The 19,740-nt window shown below is 41.9% G+C and overlaps 1 protein-coding gene across 8 annotated transcripts; it reads right to left on the bottom strand.

Annotated features, from left to right (window-relative positions):
- Positions 1-6,169: 6,169 nt before the first annotated feature.
- Positions 6,170-19,540, bottom strand: prdm8b (PR domain containing 8b). 8 transcript variants are annotated; one of them, XM_072592916.1, is made up of 6 exons: positions 19,466-19,540; positions 18,313-18,488; positions 11,431-11,885; positions 9,802-10,037; positions 8,652-8,883; positions 6,170-7,832 (listed from the first exon to the last, which is right to left on the bottom strand). In XM_072592916.1, the coding sequence occupies exons 3-6, from the start codon at positions 11,513-11,515 to the stop codon at positions 6,571-6,573; spliced, it is 1,815 nt and encodes a 604-aa protein (XP_072449017.1). In that variant the 5' UTR covers positions 11,516-11,885; positions 18,313-18,488; positions 19,466-19,540; the 3' UTR covers positions 6,170-6,570. The 8 variants fall into 8 exon arrangements, with proteins under 8 accessions (XP_072449017.1, XP_072448989.1, XP_072448916.1 ...); XM_072592888.1 differs by lacking the exon at positions 19,466-19,540 and adding an exon at positions 19,273-19,432 and having other exon boundaries at positions 18,313-18,491; XM_072592815.1 differs by lacking the exon at positions 19,466-19,540 and adding an exon at positions 19,273-19,432.
- Positions 19,541-19,740: the final 200 nt, after the last annotated feature.

Genomic DNA, 19,740 nt, shown 5'->3' with positions numbered 1-19,740 from the left:
TACATTCGGAAAACGTGTGTGTCTTCAGTATTTGAATTAGATTTCCTCACGGGAATATTTGTAAAACACGTCACAGGTGAGACCAGTATTCGTTCCCCATCGCTGACTACCTTTGAGAAGTTAAAAATCACACAACACCCGGTTATAGTCCAACAGGTTTAATTGGAAGCACACTAGTTTCCAATTAAACCTATTGGACTATAACCGGGTGTTGTGTGATTTTTAACTTTGTACACCCCAGTCCAACACCGGCACCTCCAAATCCTACCTTTGAGAAAGACGTGTTGAACCTTGAACCTGTGCAGCTCATAGTGGAAGGAGGTCGGTACGGGATTTTAATCCTGTGGAGGAACAAAGATATGGTTTCAAAGGCAGGGTGGTGGGTGGGTTGGAGTAGAACATGCAGTTGGTAGTATCTGCTACCCCTGACTTTTTGAAGGAGACCTTGGTGAGTTGTTACATTGTATCCTGTACATGGTACACACTGCTGGGTGGAGTGGGGCTGGAAATTTAAGGTGCTGATTGGGATGGACTACTTCGGCTGAGAACGTCCATTCGTGGTGTGAAATGCTACCAAGGATGCCAGCCTGCATTCTTTCGAGAGATTCCCATGTCCATCTTTTAGAAAATTTTGAATCGGTCGCAGTTGTGACGACTCGTCATTCACATGATGTGGCCCTCGACTTTCCCTTCAATGTTCACCATGTTGCACTTAGTTTTCATTTGAGCAGCATCGACATATGTTTAATTCCTCACCGAATCAAGCAACATGTTTTATTGGCAACATGTGACACACACAGTTGTATATTTTTATTTGTCAAGACAATTCCTCCTTTTTATATCAAAAGGTCTCCACAAGAAGTCTAGTCTGTCAGTAGAGTTCTAATTATGATTTCTGTGAATGAATTCTTGAATTTAGTTGTAGACAAGATAATTTATGTTTACATAAGACCACACAGGTATCTTGGCAGCAAACTGTAGTCAACACGAGCATTGGGAAGTTGGTTACTCAGGTTATTTCTCAATCTGCGAGGTAACCCTTACATGTACTTGAATAGGGGAAATACCTATGTTGAAAAGAAGGTACAAACTGGGAATAAAGCTGCTGGGTGATGCAAAGAGAAAGAGAAACTGAAGGACGGCAAGTCAAGATAAAAAAATGGACACTTCCGCACTGTCTGGTAACTGAAGTCATACATATATAACATATTAAACAAGTATTACCTGCGATCGGCAGCTACCCACAGACCCTTTCTGCCAAGGTTCCCTTGCGTGACCTGAATTGGTCGTTCAGAGCATTCCGGGGTGACGGGCAGATTTATAATGTTTAATACAGTTGTGGCCTGGCGATTAACTCGCCTCTCCTACTATGCCCATTCCCTGATTATTTTTTCACTTTATGCACCCTGGATTGCGCACCGTTCCCTCTGGCGGGAGGGGGAATGGTCCGGCTGGATTGTTTTTTTAAAAGTGTCATGTGCCAGGTTCAATCACTTTGTCCTTTGTTTTGGATATTGTGAAGGTTTATTTTCTTCTGTAATTAGATATCTGTGTGCATTAGGAGTTGTGAGTGTGGGAGTCTAAAGGGTGAGTGAGTTCAGCTTTGAGGTGCCTGGCCTTGTCCTCAGGCAGCACTGTTTTGTTTCCCCATTAACACTACGGTTCAGTATTAGGTTGCAAGACCCATCCTGGATGAACAAACTGACTTCATTATCACTGCAGGTCTTTATAAACTATGTTCACCAGGAGCTAGCACATGGAGCTGTTTAACTCACGGACTTGAAACTTGTGGATAGAGTTCATCGAGCAAAATTTAGCAGAAGTACCATGCTCATAATGCACTGGGGTAATTTTTTTTAATCATCTTGTGCAGCATTGTTTTGCCACACCTCTGCGCCACAAAAGCCCTTGAGAGAGCATTAGGAAACGATGGGCTCCCATTATGGATTCACACTCCTTATTTAATATCCTCTTGGGCTTGCGGAAATGTAGAGAGTTATTTTCGGAAATGTAGAGAAAGCAGACTGGACTCTGAGGTAATTAAAACAGATTAAAAGTAAATAACTTCATCATAAGCGCATTGCCATTGCCACAAAGAATGACAACTGACGCTCAGTCGTAACTTTCTAATGTCGCCACAAGCAGTGGGTTGAGATGTTTCAATCCCAGAATTAAAGAATCATGTTTCAGCCACTGGTAAGTCATACACCACAGGTGCGCAAATCTTTTCGGATTTTCTTTTTTAAAACGTGACTAAATCGCTTTAATTTTTCCTCAGAAACCGCAATTTAATTCCGTGCACTTTTCGGTGGAATCCCTGAAAGTGCTTTCTTTTTTAAAAAAAAAATTATAAGAACAGCTCAACTCTCAATTTGCAGGAATACTGGAAATAGTAAAATACATCGCGAAAGCGCCAGGCCAAGGTGCTGAGAGTGGAACCAGTGAACCCAGAAGTGGTGGTATTGGGAAGGGTGCACTCTGAGGAGGCTGAGTGGTATTGGACCCAAACTCGAAGCGAAGGGATTGTGCCGGAACGCTGCATGAGGTCAACTGAACTCGGCCTCTGGACTTGTAACTATTCTGATGTTTTAGCAACCCATATTATAATGATTGGTTCGGCGGTTTCATGAGGCATTTTATTTCATTTCTAAAATCTCGCTGCCAACCCCCGCCCCCACCCCTTTACGAAAAGACACCTCATAAATTATGTTCGATAAAATGTACACTGGATATCGGATGTCTTTATGTGTAATAAGGTTTTAATTTTCACTCGAGTGCCATAAATTATTTGGGATTTAATTACTCAAATGATGATACACATTATATATTATTCAGAATCTGTAAATGCCTTTGAACCTCCGCTTTAGGTTCCTGTGTGGTAATATATCGCCCGCGTTACTTGCTTGACTGGAGTAAGAACTACTCTATTTAAGAGAGAATTTTGCGCAGACCGGTCCTGACGTTCGAATGTGCAAATATTTAGAGTTACGAAGGGTAAGTTTCTGATGCCTTTAATTTAAATGAAGCCAAATATGGTTTTGCATTAGTCTTATCACATTTACAGTGTCAAACTGCAGGATGAGAGATCAGCTCTCACACCTTAATCCTTCCAGGAGTGTCACTCTATATGAGATCTGGACCTTCCACTTTCCACTCCAGTGTAATATCAGTAACTAACGAACACTTGTGAAGAGAAACGAACTTTACAGTATGAAGGTGCCCTACATCTCACCTCTGTCCCCAATTTCATTCCAGTTTGTGACATTCACAGGACTCGAAGCGTTAACTCTGTTTCTCTGTCCGGAGATGCTGCCGAACCTGCTGAGTTTCTCCAGTAATTTCTTGTTATGCTTGTTTCAGGTCTTCAGTTCCTTATATTATTGTGACATTAATACCGGCTCATGCAGTTTTCAGTAGAAATAACTTGCGGCTTCGCTTCACATAGTGAAGTCCTCAAACCGAATTCAAATTTATTTGTATGTATACATAAGAGATCATGGACATTGAAGAGCCTGGGAGGATTGATGAGATACAACATGTGAATGGTTTGATGTTTATGAAGTATAGAGTGTTGTGCAACGTTTTGAACATCAACATGGCATCCTTGTGTTCAGACTTGGCTGGGTGCGTGTTGTAAATGATTACCTTAAGAAAAAACAAAGGCGGAGGAGATAAACATGAGTCCCAGCATGTTTGTGACTAGATTAGACTACATTACAGTGTGGAAACAGGCCCTTCAGCCCGCAACCCACCCACACATTTACTCCTTACCTAACACTACGGGCCAATTTGGCATGGCAAATTCACCTGAGCTGCATCTTTGGATTGTGGGAGGAAACCGGAGCACCCGGAGGAAACCCACGCAGACACGGGGAGAATGTGCAAACTCCATTTGAACCCGGATCTCTGGTGCTGTGAGGCAGCAGTGCTAACCACTGTGCCACCGTACCGCCCTAAATTTGACATGAGTAGAGAATACATACACAATTTGAAACTTGAAACTGCGCCAAACCACGTCTTATAAAATGAGAACCAAATGTGCATAACAATTTAAAATGCACCTGCAAACCTTCTCTGGAAGACAAGTGGCGTTTCTGTATTAGCGCTGCAGCTACAACTCTTCCAGTGTTGTGACCTGCTGTGAAAAGGGGACTTTCCAGAATCGGGAGGAACAAGCAGGGAGGCCTTAAACATTTTGAAATGTTCGCTACATCCTGACATAGCGCTAACATCCAAGTGCACTCTGAAAGGCCATATAAACGCAGTGAGGGAAGGAGAACATGGTTGGTCCAGGCGATAGGTCCAGATATGCGACCTACCATTACCTCAAACAAAAACGAATGAATTTAGCAGCCAGTAAATGGGGCATTCACATCACGGGTATGGCACGACCATCAAGTTTTATAATGCAAACGCTGCTTGAGCTCACGATCTGGAGCTAACCTGCCATCTGGATTGTGTGAACTGAAACAACGTGGAGATGGATCTCTCACTCTGCTTCTTTTCGGAATTATTGTGGGCCATGGCCTTGATTTATATTCCAGTTTTAGCCGAGAATAGTTTGGTGTTTGTTCTAATGCTAAGCATAAATACTCCCTGAAAAAAACACCTTTAGACGACCGCCTAACATTCCCGAAGTCCCCTAGACGGTCTGTCAAACCTGCGCTCCTTTCTGCATACAATACCTCCATGAACATCTAGTTGTGATCTGCAAATATACCTTTGACAACAACCTGCTTTTCGCTGTTGATCCTCCCATTCTGAACAAACCCAGTACTAACCTAACTGACTTGTTTTCACTTTGCAGACATACAGTCTTGTTGTGTATTTGTAGCATTTTCTAGAAATGTAATTTCAGTTTGCCAATCATTTAGAGATTAAATTCACAATTGGTGCATAATTTCAAGCCTCCCATTAAGCGACTATTGCTGAAATGTTAAGAACTAGAAATTCAAGCAACTGAGATAATTGACAACAAAAATAAACTGGAAATGAATTGATTAACATAAATTTCCAATTATAGAAATGAAAAGTGAACAAACCAGATAACTAAGACCATTAGGATGCTGCGGTTCGGTTTAGCATTACTGGATGGATCACAGGTTTGCCTCCAGAACTAACTAACTTTAGCTGACCTTCCATATACTGTCAGTGCGCCACGAGATGGTTAATGGCTTTGATGTCATTTTACTCCTACATTGTGGCAAAGGCTGACATGCATCATCGGCATCTACTGGACAGTCCTCACATTTTCAGCGAGTTCGTTGTTTTATCACTTTTGGTCGTATTGAGCTGATAATATGTTTTCAGTCAACCTTGGGTAGACGCAGTGAGGACTGAATTATAGAGTTCGGCTTCACTTCACGCTTTTTGTGTCGTCACTGTTTCACATTAATCCCAGTAAATGGAAGTTTACTTAAGTAACTATAGAGGGCTGAGAGGGGAGCTCTCAACTCCTTGTTCTGGGTTTCGCTGAACATTGATAAGGGCCAGATTCTTCGCGACCTCTAATATTTATCACTGAATGTTAATCCTTGGTTATACCTAAAACGAGCTCGATTAAGAGAAGGGGATCTTTAAACAACTGTTCATCTTCCAGCTGTGAAGTTGCTTGAATGCTCAATTTGAAACAATATTAAGTAGCTGCCCTACAGATAGTACTTACCACATGGGACCTTATTCGAATTCCCGAGGTGAAGCTAATGCATTTCAAGAGTTTACACTGGACAGTGCCACAGCGCGACTTGAATTTTCAAATCTTAGTGATCCCGCAAGCAGAAACTTTACGAGATAGTTGGAATCATGGCATCCTGAAATGGTCACACCAGGGGAGGCCCAGTTTTACCTGCGCCAACTTTCTGCAAGAGCCACTCAGCGAACCCATTGCATTTTTATTCATTTTCAGAAAATTATGGCGATTTCTTCAGTAAAAATGATTTAGCGACTAATTTAAATAATTACATACACGGATACATTTGATCAAGTAAAAATAAAGCTATTTATTGTTGAAGCCAGCCAAAATGACCAGATAAACTATCAAGATTCGTAAATTTCGCCAAGAGTGAGAAACACAATAACTGCTGAGACTTCTTATCACTGGCACAAAATAGTACATTTGATCTTTAAAACGAAAATATTTACAAAAGAAAAAATGTAGATTCGGTACTTTCCCGCCTGTATTTGGTGTTGGTATCTACCATTCTGACATGCACTTTTCCAGCCTTCCGCCCTGGCAGTTCCCGCTTGTACAGCCTTCATTATCTTAATGCCATTGGAATGTATCAATGAGGTCAATAAACTGAAATCCATTCTCTCACTTTTCTTATATCCAAAATAAAATTCTGTCCTTAAATATGATAATATCATATATTGCTCTGCCAAACTTTCATAAGCGCGAAACGCATTTAAATGGAAATAAAGTTATGACAAAACGCATTTGTATATTTTGTTTTGTGGGAAGTACAAAATGTTCAATGTAAAGTGATAATGTGTGCATCACAATCTCCTCTTCCCTTCGTTTGTTCTTGAGTTGCCTCGAGTTGACATGATAAGCTGCCATACACTTGCAGTTCAGTTATGAGAGGTCATGTGCCGGGAGAGGTGGTGACGTTCCCTAAAGGATTCATTGCAAATAGGACATTTAAGCTTCTCCTCCCTTCGCCTTTTCACCAGCGGTTCCATGGCGTACTCCTTTTTGTGGTGCGATCTCATGTGGTACACCAAATCAGATGTCATTCTAAAAGAAGCGTTGCATTTGGCACACCAGTTCTGCGCGGGTAAACAAAAGGATGTGAATGAAGGAGGAAGGAGGGTCAGTGCGGATGGGACTTGCAGCTGAATGGGCCCTGACGCCTTTGGCCAGAAGGCGGTGGCATAGACGAAAGGGCTTTGTTTAGCTAGGCCCCCTTGCATGGTACAATTGCCGTTCACCTCCGCGCTCTGGAGCTTTGCAGTTAAAGCATTGGCTGGATAAAGCCTCGCAGAGTCACCGACGGCAGGGTGACATTCCAAGCCAGGAATCACTTTCTGGGACACCAAGAGTGGAGAGAGCTGGGTAAAGGACCTGGCTGGCTGCGAGAATGCACTCTTCCTTTCCTCGCCGCCACACAGCTGGGAGACGCTTCGAAACGCACTGCCCATGGCAATGTTGTCCAGGCAGGAAGGGACTTGTGTTTCAGTCAGGACAGACTTGACGTCCAGCGGCTTCTCGGGAGAGCTGCTGATGGGCGCTGCACCACTCTTACCGTCTATGTCGGCGACACTATCTTTCGGGATCTGTTTAAGGTTCAGGGAAGTTCGTTTCACCTCAAAGAAGGCGCTTCGCTTGGTGTCTGCAGCGTCCGGGCTGGATGGTCCCATTAACCTTCCATTTTCCCTCAGGTTGAAGTAACCTCCTCTGAGCTGCTGGGAAGGACAGAGAAGATTTTCTCTTGGGATAGTCAGTGTTCTCTCGGACAGTTTTGCAGCGTGCAGTATATTGTCACTCTTTTCTTCCGCCTCATCGTACTTTCTCTTATTTTCATTTATGCTTTCCGTTTCTCGACGGTTCCTCGCATTCTCTCTTGAATTTTCCATATCTCTGGCGAGATTGTGAAAATCGGTGATGGTTTTGGTATTTTCGACATTGGCAAAGGCAGATAGTCGCTCGGATCGGCTGAATTTAACGCTGGAGCCGACAACAGTTTGGTGCTCACGGTCTCCGCTGTTCTTGGTGTTCTCGTCCGTGGCAATGCAGCCCAGCCTTTTCTGACAGCGGAATCGCAAATGTGCAAGGAAGGGGTATTCACACTGAAATCGCTGGCTACACTCCAGGCATGTGTATGGCGCGGATCCTGCGTAAAATGAAGTACATTAAAATGAGATTGCACACTCCTGCAAGTCAACTGTCTTCCAGCGTTCAATAATTTAACAGCCGGCTATAAATCATAAGGTTAAAGGCACACGTACTAAATGTTGAAAATATTTCATTTACGGGATAAATAATTCATGGTCATTATTATAATTGCATTGACCTTTTCTTTCTTCTTCAATAATTCACTGGTACCAACCGGATGATTTTATTCCCGGTGAAAGGTCACCTGACCTTTCCCTCTCCACAGATGCTGCCAGACCAGCTGGGTTTTGGCAGCATTTCGTGCTTTCATTCAGATTTCCAGTGCCCTCAACATTTTGCTTTCATGCCACTTTAATTCTCCTTTTGTAACTCTTTATTCTCTGTTATGCTTGTCTATATATTTAACCACATGAAATAGGTCATTCATTCTCCCGTCTAACTGTCCGTATTTTAACCTGTCGACAGCTCCAACACATCTACACACCTTATCTATCTATCTATCTATCTATCTTTCTATCTATCCATCTATCTCCATCTATCCTCACACCGCCCCTTTTACTAAATTGTTTCATTAATTTAAACAATTGAAACTAATGTATTTATCCAACTATTTATTGCATAAGTAATCTTGTGATAAATCTGTACAATACTACATAATCTGTACATAATTAACTCAAAAGTACAAACTGACTACAGGGTAGTGCACTTATCTCGCTGATATGGCTAGGTTGTGTTGTCTACCTCAATGCGAGTGTACCTTTGGAAGGAGAAGGGTACATTTCAGCTGCATTCTGAGACATTATAAATCGCAGCTCACCGTTTATTTTGGCCTGTGCCCGGACGTTGCTGAGAAGCAGCAGCTCCAACAGTTCTTTCCCATACCACACAAGTAATTCTTCATCTTTGTCAATCCGCCTCAGAGATCGATAAAACAACTGGCCGTTTTTCACATACGCCTCCAGATTTTGTTCTTCTTTATCCCTGGCCGACTGGACCAGCCTGAGCCACATTAAGCCTTCGGAGGAGCTGTTCGCTGCTGAAGTATCCACCTACAGTGAAGTGCAAAAGCAGACTATGAGCCACATGCATGATGGATATAGGCCAATTACCAATGATCCGATGTGTGCTGTCTCTCGCTGCAGACGGCCTCTCGCATCACATAAATTAACTTGGGGTCTCACTGCAGATTCCCAGGCATTATGCAGAATCATTTAACAATAAGGAACCTCAAGGTCTGCCGTCCTGTTTAGCAGGATAATGTGCGCTTTTGCTGAATATCATGAAAGTAAATGAGGTGATGATTTACTTGATACTGCCTCTACTTAACGTTTGAGCCAGTTACTCGTAAGCATTCTGCAATAAATCGCGGTCAGATTTCAAGATCCATAAACTTTACGAGTGCACCGTGCTTACTCTTTTGTATTTCTTACATATGTCGTTAAACTACGAAATGATTTTGTATGGTAAATATCTCCGGGAAAACATTATTCAAAATGTTGTGGGGGTGGAGAGCACAATGTGAAGGAAACAGCTAGATTGACACATCCCAGGGATTTATAACTCTCAATCAATCGATCACAGGACGGAAGGTTTAGTACCCAAAATTAACAGGCAGGCCTTCAGTGTGATTTCCTCTTTCTGTTGACAGGCACTACCGCACTAGCCATGACCCTCTGCTGCCTGGCTTTGGCTAAGTGTGTGTGTTTAGCGCCGTTTCTATGCTCATGGTTGAGAGAGTAAAGGAAGGACTCAGCGAGATGCCAGAGAACTAGGGGAAGGGAACGTGATGGAAAGGAACTACGGAAGTAAACCAAAGAGGGGAAAAGAAAAGCTTAGATGAAAAAAAAGGAGAGAAAATGCAACGCGAGGTCAGTAGCCGAGAAAAAAAAAGTAGCAATATTTGTAAAAGAGGAAATCAAACATTGTCCAAAGGAGGGAGTAAAGGAGAGAATTGAAACTGAGCCTACCCGAAAAATATAGGGCACGGTTCTTTTGTCGGCTGATTTCAGAGCAATGAAAGCGATGCTGTCGTAGAGGGATGTGTGGCTGAGCACGCACGGTCCAAAGATGGCATTTTCTGGAATGTCACAGGTTGTATACACGCTGGTGAAAATGTTGGTCAGACATTGCTGGACAGCTCTGCTGGCATCACTCTCCCAAAAGCCCTTGTGAGCACTTGGATCTTCCATCATTAAGGCTTGTTCTGGGAGGAAAGGATATAAAAAGGTCATCTCAGTGCTGAAAGACACGAAAAGAGTCAAAACGCTTCAGCTTGAAGAAAAGACATCGACAATAGCGGCCGGTCTAATTATAAATTCAGATCTTAATCGCGAGACTCCGGGATCAAATCTGAGTCTCATGAAATCAGTACAAGCGGAGATGTGTCTGCTCAGCATCGTCGGGAGAGTGAACAACACGCAGAACTGTTCTCAAATCTAAAGTTTAACTGCGAAAATTGAGAGCCCAGTAAGACTTGTTTGTTTCTGTCACCTATGTTCACTAGTGTTCGCGCAGGTTGTGTAATAACTGGTTGCGTTTCGATAAATGCCGAAGACAACATTGCCAAAGTGCCAGCGGTACCTGCCTTGTTTCCCAGTTCGATCTATTATTTTGGTTGAACGCAGAGGAAACCATTCCTCAACAAGCACCAAATGACACTACTCTCATGTTTGGAGGCACAAGTGAAATGGACTGAGAGGGTCCAGTCATTTTCAGTGATTTGATGCCGGATAACGTTTAGATCTTTTCTACAAGAAAGAACGTATGTCTTCTTCGTCCGCGCATCTCATTACCATAATACAACCCTTTCCCTCTGAGACTTTAATTAAAAGCAGCAAGCAGAGTTAATTATTTTACCTCGACACGGTTACTTATGATGAGAATGAATCCCAGTTACCTTGTTCTACACAGGGAGAGATTCGGTCAAATGTGGCTTGTGAAATCTAAATTGGACGGGGTGGGAAACAGAGGGAATTTTGCATCGCTGCTATTCAGCACAAGGTTTGAATGAGCTCAGCACCAATCGCCGGACTCATTCCAGAGTCAGGGCTTCTGTCAAAGCCCGAAACCTCGACCATTGGATCAAGTAGAATTCGATGGCATTGTACAATGTCCTCGTCAATCCAAGATTCTACTCTGACCATTTAGATATAGCCCTCAGTCTGGGGGTTTTAAAAAAATTAAAAATAGGCAAAATGTCGACGGTGAACATGTAACATATGCTTTGGCCGTAGTCCGACTAATCAGCAGTTTATGCGTTTACATCTGAATTTTTTTTAAAAAGTTGAAGACAAAGACAGTCCACTTATAACCCACACTCTCCGCCTCAAATATAAATACGGTCCTTTTTACTTCCAAAATATTGCTAGTGAATGAGTAACCAACGATTCCAATCAATTAGCATTCACCCAGTGCAGCCTTTCACTCTACATGTACACTGAAATCATTAACACGATATGAACCGAGCCAAAAGGACAAATGGTCTTTTGCCGAACTTGAAGAGTCCACGAACAACGTTTGAGCGCCGCATCGAACCTTCTTACCAAAACCTGCCGCGATACTTCTCAGAAAGTGATACTGTACAGTATATTCCTTACCTGATGAAAGAAAAAACTCTCCTCCGCGTTGCTCTCGGCCTCCCCATATACCTTTGTTTGCGAGAGAATAAAAATGCAAACTCATTTCACCAATGTTTTATTGTGAATGAGGTTGCGCGTCGCTTGAGGGGCGGGGGTCCCGAAAATAAATAAATATAAACGCCTTAATGAATATGCATTGCTTTCAATCCTCAGCAGAGCAAATCAGCGTTTAGGGCGAAGAACAGCAGCAACAACAACAACACACAAAAAAAGTAGAGACTCACCAGAGAGAGACAGAAAACAAGAACGACGTGTTTTGTTTAAAAGATCTCTTTCTGTGCTCTTTATTTGGGAAGGGATGTGTACAGGAGGAGGCAGGAGCAGCAGCTGGAAGATGCAGCGCCGTCTCGCTCTCTCTGTGCTGTCAGTGCTGTGGCATCGTCGGTGAAAGTGACAGGGACGTTGCGGTTCGGCTGCAAACAGAGAGAGAGAGAGAGAGGGAGCTGTGCAGAGTTACATATGGGCCCGAGCGTAAGTGGCAGACACTTTGGTGGAGATCATCTGTCCAATGGCGCGTGACACTCCAGCATTCCCCACCCCCCCCCCACCCCACTCCCCCCACGAGCCAACCACCCGCTCCTGCTGCTCCCCATTGGCCAGCGGGCACCCGCTCGGCTTCTTGGTGGCGGCTCGTGCCCCTCCGCACCTGCCGCGCGTCCGCGCACGGCGCACGCGCGCATCTAGACACACACACACACGGCGGAAGCTCGCTCGCCGTGCAGGCTCCGGGTCCGATTGGGTGCTCGCCCCGTCACTGCCGGCGCGCAAACTGGGGCAGCGCGCGGGATGGGCGGGAGGGTGACGGGCTGCAGGAGGGTGCCTCTGCCTAATACACCCCCTGTCCACCCCTTCCCTGGGTCCTGACGCTGAGAGGAAGCTGAGTAAAGAGTGGGAGGTCTTGGCCGTCACTCCACCCCCACCACCCTCCCGCACCCATTATTATACCAATAATGAGCATAATTTGACCATTTGAGGGCATAAAATATGCATCATCCAAAAGAGAGGCGACAACAGCCACACACACACACACAGAGTTTTGGGGCGGAGGTTGTTGGGGGGGGGGGGGAAGGGTGCTACCATTTCTTATTTAACACAGATGGCAGATAATATTAATGGACCATCAACTCTCATTGGGCACAATTGTTTTTGTTTTGTCTGAAACATTTACTTCAAAAGTGACTCGGGAGGACTGATCCTGACCGTTGCCGCAAAACTTGTGTTGTAGAAAATAAAGAACTCGGGAATAACTTTTCATTTCAAGTCAGGTACTGCCTAACTTTGTCATTTGCGAAACAGCAAAGTGAATTTCCTTCCGGTTGGAATCAGAACCTCTTTGGAAAATGTGAGTGATACATGTGCAACTCACGTGTATCCCTACAGGCCCTTCGGCCCAACAAGTCCACACTGACCCTCCAAAGAGTAACCCACCCAGACCCATTCCCCTACCCTGTTGATGTACATTTTTACACCTGACTAATGCATCTAACCTACACATCCCTGAACACCATGGGCAATTTAGCATGACCAATTCACTTAACTTGCACATCTTTGGACCGTGGGAGGAAACCAGAGCACCTGGTTTCGCGGGGAGAGTGTACAACCTCCACACAACCGAACCCTGGCGCAATGAGGCAGCAGTACTACCCACTGAGCCACTGTGCTGCCCAAGTATACAATGCTAGCCCTCCCTGTATGATAAGGTAACTTGCATTAATGGGTTCTACATAAATTACTTGTTTTTAAAAACGTCATTAGAATAATGGAGATCCATACAGTAAATAATCGAAACTAATATCGTAAGATTTTAGAAAACGCAGTTCCCAATGCACTGTTTCTGCCATTTCTAATGGCTGCCAGATCTTCTAATTAACTGCAGAATAATATGGTAATTAATAAAATTAATTTTCTATCAGTCGGACGTAATCTGTAATTACACGTATTGTAAAAGCGCCAATGCCAATAGGCAGAAAGAGATTCGGGATTGGTGATTTTGGCAGAGTTGTCGCCTTTCTTGATTATCGACTTCTACTGAATATTTCACACTGGTCCGCGGGCTAAGGTTGCAAATATCGCGAATAACCAAACTTTTATCTTGGCAGCTCAGGATGATCAGACGCTCCATAACAGAAGTTAAAAAGTCATTACTGCATCAGATGCTAAGAGGGCTTGCATTATTGGAAGTACCAAGAGAACCATTGAGCTTTAAATTCTTCCATCTAATTTGAATGTTGGGAGGCTGATTCTCTCAGTTGGTGAGATGGCTCGCGTGTGGTTTTCCACGAGTTCGCTTCCCGCTCTGGCTGAGGTGAATTTCGGACCTGCTGCTTTGCCTTCGCTGAGAATGGAAGGCAATTGCAAATACTCGGTAACAGCAACTGCTAATAAATTTGACTCGGGACCAAACACTGGCAGGATATGCACCAACGACCTACTTACTGGCAAAAAAATGGAACTCAGATTTTACGATCTCAATCTATTCCGATTACTCAATAACCTGGATGTCAGCTGTTTGAACATATGAAATAAAAATTTGAACGTACGCCACCTTATAGAATGATGGACCGCTTTGTACATATTAGGTATATACAGATACACAGCGCAGTACTCCATTCGGCCCATCGTACATTCAAACGTGCATCATTAGCTGGTACCAATTTCCTACGTTTCTCCATGTCCCTGCACATTATTTCTATTCAAATAGTTATCCAATACCTTCTTGAATGCCTCAACTGAATGCGCAGACGTCCCCATGTGTAGCACTAATAAAAAAAATTCATGCACATATGGAGGTATATAAATACTTGTATATGCATCTACACATGCAGAAGTTGCATAATACCCGTGAACACATCTAAATATTCCTCATTACTACATATCTACACACATATGCACACTCCTTTCATGAATATTTAATCAGAACAACTGTAATTATACTATGTTTTACATCTTCATGTAGATTTCCACTCAGAAAACAACACACATTTTCTGCAAGCCTGTGGTTTATACACTATTCACTATTGTAGTTTATTGTATAACACGAACTACATGAATTCACTATAATGAACACCAGCAGTATTACGCTTGGGATGTTGCTATATAAACAATTCAGTGGCTACATTATCTCTTCAATGATGCATTTTCTGAATCAAGTGTGAAATCTGGAAGCTGTCACTCAAAGTATTATTTTGTCGCTGCTGTATTTTCAGAATTACCAAAACTCTACGCTGAATTAGAGCATAATGAATAATATGCGGCTTCAAGTGGGGCATCAAACTGTAACTAATAGTGGCTTGTATGCCAAACCATCGACATCACGTAGGGATAAAAATATGAAAATATTGATTTTAATTTATTGTGTTTATGATTATGGGTTGCAGAAGCAATAAATAAACTCACCCTGCAGTGCCCAATGAAAAACGCACAGGCACACATACTAGCAGCAGCGGTAGGCTGTTTGCAATTCATGTCTATCTCTGGTATTAATTTTGTTATGATCAAAGAGTGTGTTTTGCTATAAAAACTTAAAATTAGCAAAGGTAAACAGCCGATAGCTGCTTTGGCAAGCATAATTACTTTGATCAGCTTCGAATTGCGACACTCAAGTATAAACACAAAAACCTTAAAGCCTTTCGATTAAATAATTCGAGAGAAATAAAAACAACATAAAATAGACAATAATATAGAAAAGGCGGTGCTTTTTTTTCTTCTTTTGCAATATGACTGGGAGAAAACAAACAAAACGTTTCAAAGACTATTATCATAAATCTCCCTTCTCCACTCTTCCTCCCTCCTCCCCAACCCATATTGTGCCTCTGACCAACGATGCATGCTGAAACCCTTTTCCATAAAGTATTCAGTATTAAAACCGCAAAGCTCGCCCAATCAGTAGCCATCTGCCTCCACTATAATAGCAACGTGTGTGACGAAGGATGGCTGCTAGTGCAGAGTCACAACCGTGCACTAAACAGGTTGACAGGACCGAAGCTGGCTGCAAACCAATAGCGCAGTCCCCGGTTAAAGAATTTCAACTGTATGGACCATGAGCGTTATCGTAAGCAAGGCCGACTCGTATAAAACGAACTATAAATATATTTTTTTCATGTAGACATACTCTAAATGCTGGCCCATCACTTTGACGAGATGTGTTGATTAAATGCAACAGCTGAAAACTGTTTTGAATGGTACCTGCCTATTTATTGAGATTTAGCGTTATCGTCGCGGCGATCCACGCCCTCCAAATGAAGTCCTGTACTACCAACACGTAATTAGTTATCAGAGCAAATTGTGAGAGAAGTCAGGAATGTTACTAGGTTTGATCGGTGGTCATGAGATTTGTTTAAAAACAAAACAACTGGGGACGCGCTATCCAAATGAAAGTGAACGTTTTATAGAATGTGGATAAAGGTTAGAGTCTGACTTGGATGTTTTGACCAATAATCCTAATGCTAAGGAACATATAATAAATTAACAAGTAATATAATGACAACATTGATAAATTGATTAACTCAGCTCGGGAGTAATACTCCACGGCAGGTACCCAACTGGTTTCAGCGTGTTTTGTTCCTGTGCATCTTACCACCATGGTGATCTTGCGACCGCAGCTGCAGTGTGTCAGTTCAAGCTGCTGTGAGGGCTCCAGTGCAGCTCACAGTAAAACGGGCTAAGATTGATTGCACAAAACTTTTCCCTTCACACAGTGGCTTCCACATGCTCAGTCATAGAAAAATGAAGTGCGATTGTTTCAGGATTTTCACAGTAAGCCATGTACATAACTTAAGGCTACGTTTTTAACAAAAATGCATTTAATCTGGCAATAAATTTATTCTAGAATTTCGTGTGGACAAAACAGCGCACATATTGAGGGCAGTATCTTAAAAGATACGTCAAACTCTACGCTAATTGTGTTTACTCATCTCTGTATAAACAACTCGAAAGAAAATTCGGTACTTTAATTCTTCTAAATTCTGCACCATCTCCGTAGGCTTTACTGTGCAATATGCAGCTCTGACCGATGCTTAATCTCCATTATTAATACCGACTAGAATGGTGCTCTTTTAATCGGATCAATTACAATGTTCCACACTAGCAATCCCTGCATGCATGAAGCAAGCACATTGTTCTATAGGTAAAGTGGCATACTTCATATTGCACTCCTTCAGATCAGATGTACTTTTCTTGGCGGTGATAAATTAATTCAGTGCTTTGTAATTTAGAGTTATTATTTTAAAGAAATTACTGTCACCTCATAGAAATGTGCCTAATGAAAGAGGAATACTATTGAATAGTGGGTGGAGGAATTTAATAGGTAATTAGTATTGTCAAGTGTTATCTAATTGCTCATCATAAAATACCGGACGATCGTTTTTGTCAATAGCAGTAGTTGTAATAGTTGACTAACAGTCAAATCATTTTATTTCACCCGCTGTTTTTAACAGCCTGTAAGTGCTTTCATAAGTGAAACAAAAATGCCATGTTTTCGGCAGTGGGAAGAATATCCAGCAGAGCAGCAGCGATGTCAGTATATTTTCTCGAACACTGATCATAGCTACACATTTCGCAAAATAATGGAGTTACTCTTACCCTTAAAATTAAAAAAAATTGCAATGGATGCAACAGTCAAAAATGAAAGTCATTCATTGGCAGTATTACAGCTGTGTTCCACTCCTTTCTGATTTAGACGCGGTAAGAACACACTTGTATGATATGTGATATATAGGCGTTTCGATTATGAAAGTTAATTATGTTGAAAATTGTACAATGCAAATGAAAAGCAAATAAAGCGAATTGCTGTGCATTGCGATGCTTATTTTGACATTGAAAAGAGGTCTATCCAGCTTATTTAATTGTCCAAATGTGCGTGTGCATGAGACAAAGATGCCTACGGTCTTGTCCAAATGGTCGCTTTTAATAAGTACCAACAACTGCACTTTCCGCGTCTTCCATAACGGGCTAATTACCTTCTTTCACACGAGAAGGGAATGAGCAGCAGATAATATGATATCGCTTAATATGTACAAATTCATTGCTGTCTTCCTTTTACTGCTGTTCAGTTCACTTTTACCTGGCCATTATGGTTGCACCGTACTTTACAGGTTCGTGGACAAAAGGAGACTGTCGGGTATTACTGGTTTCAGTTTTGGAAACAAAGTATCGCGTTGCGTCTAAACAATATGTTGTGCCATAATGTTCCAGGTTCTAATTATAGACTGCAAACTTTTCTCAGATTTCTGATCTAAGTAACATACAATTTGAGCGCCAATCTTTTGGGTCTTTTTAATCGTCTCCATTAACCACGAATGGGTATATGGCTCGGCGAACTCTGCACCAAGCCGAACAATTATGGTCTTTTTGAGCATAAGTTTGTGATCTTTCTTTCTTCACACAGCGTAGAAACAGACACTTCGACCTACCATGCCTATGCCGACCAACAAAAAACAACTACACTCATCCCATTTACCTGTACTTCGCCCACAGCTTCCTATGTCCCGGCATTTTAAGTGCTCATCCTGATATGCTAATACTGATGTACAGTATAATGCACTGTCTATTCATTAAATGTTAAATAAATTTCAGACAGTCCATCTTACATTTTCTTTCCAATATTATTTAAAACTGGCTAGTTGATGAATCTCTTCTGGACTTTTACTTTCTTGTACATCACAGTATGTCTACCATCAATATAATTGGATGGTATATCGCCAAGTCAGGAATCACTTTTGACGACTCACTTGCATAAGTCATTGCATTAATATGTTTTTACGTGAAGTAGCAACACTTAAAATGTTAGTTTATATAAAGCGTAGAATAAAATCAAAAAACCTGAAAAAAAACCCAACTTACCTTTTTAATGTATATTTGATCAAGTGTACAATACAATATTTCCAAGCCACCACAGTAGTTTGCAAGAAGTGTGGAGGCTGTTCTTTCTGAAGTGCTCAGTTGAGGCTTTTGTCCTCTCTCCAGTTGCAATGTAATTAACCGCGTCTGCATGTATCAGTCGTTTCGAGGCAACCAATCTGCTGAATAATTTGACTGTTAGAATTCAAACTCCGCTCAATAAAGAAAAAAAAATCTATTTTCTTCACAGTTTGTACCACGCATCATCTTCAATCAGAAACAAAAAACAAAGCTGTCTCTTAATAACTCTAATAAGCAGAAATGTGTTACATATATATAGATGCATAAGTTATTTTCTTTTAAAACTGTTTGGAGCTTGTGTGATATTACGACTTTCGGACTTAGTGCTATAACTAAATGTGTTACCATAGCATTCTTTGGAAATCGTTTAAATCCAGTGTTGCAAAAGTAATCAGAGTGGCAAAAGACTTCAAAAACGTGTACTTATATCACAGGATCCCATAGTAAACACCTGGTAAATAAAGCATATCATACTCGCCAACAAAGATAACTTCCAATGAATATTCCATGTTGCCCACACTTTCTTTAACTCTGGAAACTGCTAACCACCAAGCAACAAATACTGTGCACCAGAAGAACAGTTCAAATGTAACGTTGCCAATTATTATAAACAAAAACACAAGCAATAGAATCCTATTGTTTGTATTAGATCAAAACCAGCAAAACGCAAAGTGTGTATATAGCAGCATGCTATTGCTAAGTTTACATAAAAACAAACTCGGAAGTAGTAGTAACCTGTTTACTTGTCAGAAGTTTGCATTTATCTGTTCTAAGTTATTGTGCTTTCGATTACTTCTACTTTATTGAGCATTTTAATATCAATTTAACATAAACATGACTGTTTAATACAAATCTATGGTGGATATGTAGAACTCGACTTACCCACTAACCATAAACAGCCAAATGACGCTAGATCGTTTGTGCTGCTATGACAAATCAGTTGTTCAGTTCCTTAGAGTATGAAAGTAATAAAGATATCCAGCATGCCAACCCTTTAGCCGAAGACAATACCTGGATGAGTGCAATTGGAAGTTCAATACTCAACAGGAAATAAAAATAGCAAATGCAAAGTTACCTCGATTGAGGGAACTCTCGCGGCTGATGCACGCGTGTGGGCGGGAACATTACTTTCCAAACTCTAGTTTAGCTCATTTCGGTTCGATGGATTCGAGACTGCAGCAAACGTTCAACGTGTAGGTATTTAGGGGAGGAAATGAAAACGTTAACCCATAAAGGCAAGTTATCATGGTCCACCAGCTAGGCATTGAGCCAGCCAATGTCATGCCCAATGGCGCTGAGATCTTGACATCTCCTTGGGTTATCGACCACACAGAATCAAACATACAATTA

Source organism: Chiloscyllium punctatum, chromosome 1 (assembly GCF_047496795.1).
Source record: "Chiloscyllium punctatum isolate Juve2018m chromosome 1, sChiPun1.3, whole genome shotgun sequence".
Taxonomy (NCBI): Eukaryota; Metazoa; Chordata; class Chondrichthyes; order Orectolobiformes; family Hemiscylliidae; genus Chiloscyllium; species Chiloscyllium punctatum.
This window is presented reverse-complemented; position numbering and strand designations above follow the sequence as displayed.

Coding starts and splice junctions, on each gene's coding strand:
- prdm8b (XM_072592916.1), bottom strand. CDS start 11,515: ATGAGTTTGCATTTTTATTCTCTCGCAAACAAAGGTATATGGGGAGGC. Junction 10,038..11,430: donor AGAGTTTTTTCTTTCATCAG/GTAAGGAATATA, acceptor CTTTCCTCCCAG/AACAAGCCTTAATGATGGAA. Junction 8,884..9,801: donor CCGTGCCCTATATTTTTCGG/GTAGGCTCAGTT, acceptor ACTTCACTGTAG/GTGGATACTTCAGCAGCGAA.